Here is a 7902-nt window from a genome sequence, read left to right on the forward strand (position 1 = left end):
GGACAGGAAAACAGGGATCATTTGAGAAAATCCAACTAGATTGTCCTAGGGGAAATACAGCTCCATGCTGGAAAACAGGGATCATGTGAGAAAACCCGACTAGATCATTCTGGAGAAGTACATCTCCATGCTGGGACAGGAAAATGGGGATTAGGTGGTAAAACCTAATTGGAGTCGTCCTGGGGGAAGTACATCTCCATGCTGGGACAGGAAAACAGGGATCACGTGAGAAAACCCAACTAAAACCCCAAAGGATGAGAAGGGTAAGTTTAAAGACAAAAAAAAAAAAAAGAACAGCCACCAAGATCAAAGAGAGAAGAGAAAATTAGAGAGGAGGAGCCACGTTCTATATTTATGCACAAATATACACTTGGAAAGCATAATTTGCAGTTTTATGAACACATTTTACGTGCACTCTGTAATTTAAACAAAATGTCAGCGTAGAACAAAGTAATCTGAGAAATCTGCCTTTAAAATGCTGCTCATTGCATTTCCTTTTAATCATACTCAGAACACAGTGGCTTGAGCCTACTCGATATAAAGTCTATTCAATCTACCCAAATCGTTTAATTAATAAACGACTTCAATAATTAAGAGGCTCTCCAGTAGAGAGGAAATATGAACCATCCAGGAGCGTGAGGTCCCTGGAGGGCTGACAGGCACTAAAAACCCTGAAGCAGGAGCTGCTGAAACACCAGGCTGGCGTTAGAGAATGTAGACTAAATACATTCTCGGGAATTTTGTTACGAAGAAGCAAAAAAGAAATCAAAGTAATCCAAATTACACTGCTAGGTAACACTGTTACAGTCACTGAAGAGGCTGGGAGAGAAGCAGAGCTGAAGAATATCAGAGGACAAGTTTATTCACTCAAACAGATTTTTTTATGAAGCACAAAACCCCCTTTATTTTTTAAATCTATAAATCTAACATGTAGTTTAATGTCGGTCCCTATAAATTAATTGAAAAACCTTAAAAAATGAAATAATTTCTACAACCTCTCTGAACACAGGGAAGAGGAACATATGGTTCTTCCCAGGTTTTTAAGAGTATATTCATATCAGCAAATGTGGAACTGCCATGGAAAAGAGTATCTTGGAGCAAATGAACATCCCAGAATCCAGCTGGGGAACCAGTTCAGGCAGTCCCTGAGCACAAGGAACATTCATGGAGCTGATAAGGGCACTCAACATCAAAGCACTTTGTGTGTATGCATATATGGATATGGATATATTTGTATAAATGGATATAAGCAGACACACAGACAGTTTAACTCCCAGTTCTGGAAATGTTAATGCCATGTTAAAGCAAACCCAGCCACACCAGTTTGGGGAAACAAAACTATTCTTCTCTCTGTTAAAATCCTTCTGCTCCCATGATGAGCCTCAGGGATCTCCCCAGTGATGGAACAGGAGGTTCCTTCTGGAATCCAGGGAGGACAGATGGGCACTTACCTGCTCCTGCCAGCACAGACAGGGCACCCACAGACTAAAATCAGGATTGTATCGTCATCAAGAAACCCTTCCCAGGATCCCTGAGGCTGGAAAAGCCCTCCCAGCCCATGGATCCCCCCTGTGCCCGATGCCCCCCTTGTCCCCCAGCCCAGAGCACTGAGTGCCACGGCCAGGCCTTCCTGGGACACCTCCAGGGCTGGGCACTCCAAACCTCCCTGGGCAGCCCCTGCCAGGGTCTGACCACCCTTTCCAGGAGGAAATTCCTCCTCATGTCCCACCTGAGCCTCCCCTGGCACAGCCTGAGGCCGTTCCCTCTCCTCCTGTCCCTTGTTCCCTGGGAGCAGAGCCCGACCCCCCCCCGGCTCCCCCCTCCTGTCAGGGGGTTGCAGAGCCAGAAGGTCCCCCCTGAGCCTCCTTTTCTTCTCCTTTGCTCTCCTCTGAACAAATCTGTTTAAATTCCAAGGATTTTTGAGTTATCAGGAAGCATACTAAGTTAATTTTTGTGATTTTTTTGGAATAATAATAAATCAGGGGAAAATCACATAAAATGAAAATATCTGAAACGATAAAGCAGCAAGACACAAACTTCAATTAACTATGTTATTAACTCAATCAACAGAATGAAAATGATTCCACAGCTATGTGTGTTGGCAGAACCAAAACCCTGCAGCACTTCAGGTTACTCATGAAATATAAAAGCATTTTGAATTGTGCTTGTGCTTGTTAAAAAAAAACAACCCTGCTTAAGAGTTCTCATGAAGGAAAGCCTGCAAATATGGGGGGACTTGAAGGTCTTCTCCAGCCTTGACTACTCTGAAATCACAGCTGTGCAAGGAGTGTGTTACCCTGACCTGGGGTGATCACAGACACCATGACCACCCCCTTGGCCACTCCTCACCTCTCCAGGCAGGCAAAGAGCCCTGGGGTGATCCCAGACACCATGGCCACCCCTCCCTGTATCCATTCCTTACCCTTCCATGCAGACAAAGAGCCCTGGGGTGATCACAGAGATCATGGTCACCCCTGCCTGTATCCATTCCTTACCTCTCCAGGCAAGCAAAGAGCCCTGGGGTGACCACAACCACCATGACCATCCCTCTATGTGGCCATTCCTTACCTCTCCAGGTAGGAGAAGAGCCCTGGGGCAACCACAACCACCATGGCCACCCCTCCCTGTATCCATTCCTTACCTCTCCAGGCAGGAGAAGAGCCCTAGGGCAACCACAACCACCATGACCACCCCTCCCTTACACCTTCCTTACCCTTCCAGGCAGACGAAGAGCCCTGGGGTGAACACAGCCACCACAGCCACCCCTCCCTTACCCCTTCCTCACCTCTCCAGGCAGGCGAAGAGCCCGGCCTTGCCCCCCACGGCACAGAGCACTTTGGGGGCGCAGCGGGGCCGCGTCATCAGCATGGTCTGGTGGGACAGTCTGTGCTCGGGCATGAAGTGGTACTTGAGGGCCTCGTTGAGCAGGTGCTTGCAGGTGTGGTCGTCCCGGATGAGGTGGTTGGCCTCATAGAGGCGCGTGAGGAACTTGACGCTGAGCAGGGGCAGGCGCACGCAGTGCAGCAGCTGCGCCAGGTGCTTCTGGCGCTCCTGCACGTCGTACTTGATCCAGGCCTCCAGCGCGTAGAACACGCTCTCCTCCGTCACCACGTTGAGGCAGTCGTTGGACACGATCTCGTCCAGCTCGGCGTGCGTGAGCTCCAGGAACTCCTCGGTCTGGCACACGTCCTCGAAGTTCTGGCAGATGTACTTGTTGGCCGCCAGGTACAGGTCGTGGCAGCCGTAGGTCTCGGCGAAGCGCGAGATGCCGATGCAGTTGCCGGGGTCCAGCTGGCTCTCCAGGAAGGCGCAGCACTCCTTGACCACCAGCTTCACCTGGAGCAGGTTGGCGGCGGGCAGCAGCGACTCCACGGTGTCCTGGGAGATGAAGACGGTGCCGGTGTAGGCGTACTCCACGATGGCCTGCAGCGCCGCCTCGGCCACGCACTGGAACTCCACCTCGGCGTTCTCCTTCTCCGACAGGTTCCCGGTGAACATGGCCTTGAAGTAGGGGCTGATGCTGGCCAGCACCACCTTGTGGGCGTGGATCTTGGCGTCGCCCACGCGCAGCACGACGTCGCACAGCTCGCGGTGCTGCCGCAGCACGTTGAGGCCCTGCAGGAGCTGCTCCGAGTGCAGCGGGGTCAGCTTGGCCAGCAGGTACGGCGGGGACGACGGGTCCATCTGCGGGACACAGGGACGGTCACTGGGGCTCCACCCTCACACACACGGAACATTTTAACAAGCACTACCGTTTCTGCTTTTATCTGATCAGGTTTATTAACCCCCAGTTCAACTTTTCAACCCTCACGTGCGATGCTGTTTCATGCGAGTTAAATCCAGGACCTTCAAATGTTCATTAATAGTCTGTGCCAGATCCATCTCCACATCAAAAACACAACTCAACCATCACTTTTTTTTGTTATGGAGTAAAATGCCTGTTATCTGATGCGTGGACTACGTGACAGGATTCTACTGGGGCAGCCTCAGTTTTGGGTACTGCAATATCAGAAGGATCTGAAGCTGCTGGAGGGTGTCCAAAGGAGGGATGTGAGGACGGTGAAGGGCCTGGAGGGGCCATACAAGGAGCAGCTGAGGGCACTTGGGTTGTTCAGCTGGAGAAGAGACTGAGGGCAGAGCTCAGGGGGCTGCAGCTCCTCCTGAGGGGCAGCTCAATCTCTGCTCCCTGTGAGCAGGGACAGGACTCAGTGAAAGGCTGGAGCTGTGCCAGGGCAGGCTCAGGTTGGATCTCAGGACAAGGGTCTTCCCCCAGAGGGTGGTTGGCACTGCCCAGGCTCCCCAGGGCAGTGGGCACGGCCCCAAGGCTGCCAGAGCTCCAGGAGGGTTTGGACAGTGCTCTGAGGGAGGGGGGGATTGTTGGGGTGTCCTGGGCAGAGCCAGGGCTTGGACTGGATGGTCCTTGGGGGTCCCTTCCAGCTCAGGACATTCCATGGCTCTACGTCAGGGATTTGAGAGAACTGAACAGTGACTAAAATAAAAGTAAAGAGATAACTAAAGAATAGAACTGGCTTAATTTAGACCAAGTTTTAAAAGTTCTAAAACTCCTTTGTGCAGCCCAAGTCCTGCCTGCTCAGTGCTCCTGGGGAGCAGCCCAGCCCTGCTGTGCCCCCCTCTCCCAGGCTGTGGCAGGGCCCCCCCTCTCAGGGCCCAGCCCTCCATTCCCATTCCATGCCTTCCCTCTGCAAACCAGCCCCACGGAGCCAGGGGGGCAGGAAAAGCAGGAGCAGAGGCTCCCATGTTCTGGATGCATGGAGCTCAGCAGAGCCTCACCTCACCTCACCTCATGGCTTCCACTGCCACAAAATCCCTGTGGAAGTGGCAGAGATCAGAGCTGGGGAACGCTGGGAGCTGGGCCTCCCTCCTCCACCAGGAGACAACTGTGGGAGCTGCTGAGGAGCTTCCCAGGGAGCTTCTGAGGGAGCAGGACCCAGGGGGACATCCTGGAGTTACCAGCACTTCACCCCCTCCCAGCCCTGAGAGCCACCCACGCTCCCACCATCACCAGGGGATGCAGAGGGAAGGGTCCTGCTCCTCCCCACAGCTCCACAAAACCCTCCTTCCCAAAGGTTCCATTGGAAGCACTTGGATACCTGCTCTAATTGCAGCAGCATTGCAATTCCAAGGTGCTGCCCACCACTTTGTTCAGCCCCATCCCTGCACAGGGGTGGAGGGGGGGGATGTGTCAGCTCCTGGACCACAACAAACAGCCCCACTGTTCCCCCCCAGCCTTCACTGAGCTGCTGATTTCATGGCAATTCGACAAATGATCTCCCAGCTCTCACTCCTCCTGTCTCAACAATAAGTTCATCATTTTTAGAGCTCCTTAACTGACACCTCCCTTGCAGGGAGCCCACTTAGAAGTGCTTCATCTGAAAGAACAAAAGGGGTTGCCAAGGTTTAAATGCAGAGTATAAAGCACTGACAGGGATGTGAAGGATCACAGGTAGGGAGGGAAACCTCCTACCCATGGAAAGAAACAGAAGCTCTCCTATTATAGCTCTGCAGTAGAAAAAAATAACTGAAAGAAAGTATTTTAAGCACACCTGTAAAAGGCATAATAATATACAATGTTTTCCCTATCGGGGTTTTGCAGCACAAATTGGAGGAATTCAAAAAATAAATAATAAAAAAAGCTGTTCAGCAGCTAAAACACTTTATTTCCCCTTTGTGTCTGTGCTCTGGTCAAAACTTGATTGCACAAACACAGACACGTGGCAGGGAAAAGGAATGGCCACAGCTCAGCTTTATAACTATATAATTATAAACAACTATATAGAAGGTTTTGTAGCACCCTGGTAGAACCTCTCCCACCCCCTGCACACCTGAACCACAGTTTGCTGGTATTTATTCCACTGCTCAGCAAGAACCAGCAGCTGGAACACGACCCAGCCCTGGACGGTACCCCAGTACAGGGGTTTGTGCTCCCAGCTCACATCAGCGGTCACCCCGGGGCTCTGGGCTGCCAGATTCTCCCAGGCTGGGCTTAAAACTCATCCTGAACAGCAAGTTATTGGAAATAAGGAGGTTACCCGGCAGAGCTGGCTCACTTGAGGGATCTGACTCTGCCAAAAAGCAGCGTGTGTGCAGAGAAGGAACCAGCAGCGAGAGCTCCGGGCACTTCTGTGCCCCGAGGGGGAATTTCAGTGCCTGCCAAGCAAGCCCCGATTTAGAGCCCGGAATTCCCGGGGCAGCAAAGCCACTGGGCTGGTTCTGGGAGTCCCGAGACAGCACAAACCCCAACCACACCCTGAGAGCCGGGCTGGGTTCGGGTCCAACACCCCGCACACAAAAAGGGCAAGAAAAAAGAAATACGAACAGAGAGCGCCTTGCTCACGGAATTGACGCTCTCCGTGTGTTCGTGCTCAGCGCTTGGTGCCCAAATCCAACCCAGCCTGCGCCGGGGCTGAGGGAGCAGGGCTGGGACAGTCCCCGCAGGGAGGACGGGGCTGGGAGCACCTATGGAAGTGGGTGGAATAGGACGGGATTCAAGCCCCTTCCAACCCGAACCATTCCGAGATTCCACGAAAACACCACCGGCTCTTGCGCCCTCATCCCTGCCCTTTATCCCCGGCAGCGCCAGGCTGGACCAGGAGCAACCCGTAGAAGGTGTCCCTGAACACGGCAGGGGGTGGAACGGGACGGGATTTATGTCCCTTCCAACCCAAACCCTTCCGGGATTGCCGGGCTCCGCCGCTGCCGGCTCACACGGGGGTCTCGCCAGGGCGGGTCCCCCGAGCACCCGCGCCCGCTCCCGCTGCACCCCGCGCCAGGAGGCGGCGCTGCCCGCTGTACCGCGGCTCTCCCGGTGCTCTATCCCGGTGATTTCTCCCGGTGCTCTATCCCGGTCCCACCTGTCCCGGTGCCGGCCCGGCCCGGCCGCAGCGCCGCTCACTCCGCTCCTCACCGCCCGCGACGTCACTTCCGCCCGGCCCGCCCCGCCAATCGGCGCCCGGGACGCCGCTCACACCCACCCCTGCCCCTTCCCGGCCGGGACCACCTGCACCGCGCGCGGGGGGGATATATTACTGGTTCGCTTCCCCACCCCTCCCAAGCGGTGCCCCGTCCCCGCCGCTCCCTCAGAACCGCTTTTCGCTCCATCGCCGGTGCAGTCGCGCTCTGTTTCACCCTCCCCGACTTGAGGAGACGGCGCGGAGATATGTGCGCGTCCCCCCCCCCGGGTGGCCGCGACGTGGTGCGCGCCGCGTCGGCGCGGTGCGCGGCGCCCCCTGGCGACGGCGGCGTTGCCGGGCGGGGCCTGAGGGGCCCCATGGCCGCGGGCCGGGGACATGGGCGAGCCCGGCGGGCACGGGCCGGGGCACGGACCGGCACCGGCACCGGCATCCAGCGCACACGGACCGCGGGGCCGCGGCCGCGCCTGGGAGCGCGGCGCCCCCGCTGAGGAGGCTCCGGGCACGGAGCCCCCCGGCCCCGCCGAGGAGGGCGCGGAGCCCCCCGACCCGCGTGAGGGCTCGGGGCACACGGAGCCCCCCGGCCCCTCTCGGGAGGGCCCCGGCACGGTGCCGCTCCACCCGCGGGGGGATGCGAAGGACACGGAGCCCCCCGGCCCGCGGGAGGGCTCGGGGCACGCTGAGCGCCCCGGCCCCGCGCAGGGCTCGGAGCCGGGCTCGGAGCCGCCCGACCCGCGGCAGGACGCGGATGACTCTCCCCCGCCCGGCCGTGCGGAGCTGCCGCTGGTGCCCGCCGAGCTCCGCGCGCGGCTGCTGGACCCGCGGGACTACCGGCGGCGCGCCCAGGCGGTGGAGCAGCTGCGGCGGGCGCTGGAGGGCTGCAGCCCGGCCGCGCTGAGCGCCGCGCCCGCCGCCGCCCTGCGCGGGCTCGTGGCGCTGCTGGACGCGCTGCTGCGCGACCCCAACTTCGCGG

The 7902-nt window shown here is 56.7% G+C and overlaps 2 protein-coding genes across 3 annotated transcripts in view; one reads left to right on the forward strand and one right to left on the reverse strand.

Moving 5' to 3' along the window:
* KLHL28 (kelch like family member 28) overlaps positions 1-6951 on the reverse strand; it is a 13987-nt gene extending 7036 nt beyond the window's left edge. The window contains exons 1-2 of one of the 2 annotated variants that reach the window (XM_027705394.1): positions 6873-6951; positions 2786-3684 (exon numbers count right to left, since the gene is read on the reverse strand). In XM_027705394.1, the coding sequence (XP_027561195.1) occupies positions 2786-3684 (899 nt within the window). In that variant the 5' untranslated portion in view covers positions 6873-6951. Of the gene's footprint in view, positions 1-2785; positions 3685-6813 lie in introns of both variants that reach the window. The other variant, XM_027705395.1, reaches the window with a different exon arrangement.
* A 356-nt stretch (positions 6952-7307) lies between these two features.
* Positions 7308-7902, forward strand: part of TOGARAM1 (TOG array regulator of axonemal microtubules 1) — a 32795-nt gene continuing 32200 nt past the window's right edge. Inside the window, exon 1 of the mRNA XM_027705400.1 lies at positions 7308-7884. Within this exon, the coding sequence (XP_027561201.1) occupies positions 7308-7884 (577 nt within the window). The remainder of the gene's footprint in view (positions 7885-7902) is intronic.

This window comes from Neopelma chrysocephalum, unplaced genomic scaffold (genome assembly GCF_003984885.1).
Source record: "Neopelma chrysocephalum unplaced genomic scaffold, ASM398488v2 Primary Assembly neopelma1_329, whole genome shotgun sequence".
Classification (NCBI taxonomy): domain Eukaryota; kingdom Metazoa; phylum Chordata; class Aves; order Passeriformes; family Pipridae; genus Neopelma; species Neopelma chrysocephalum.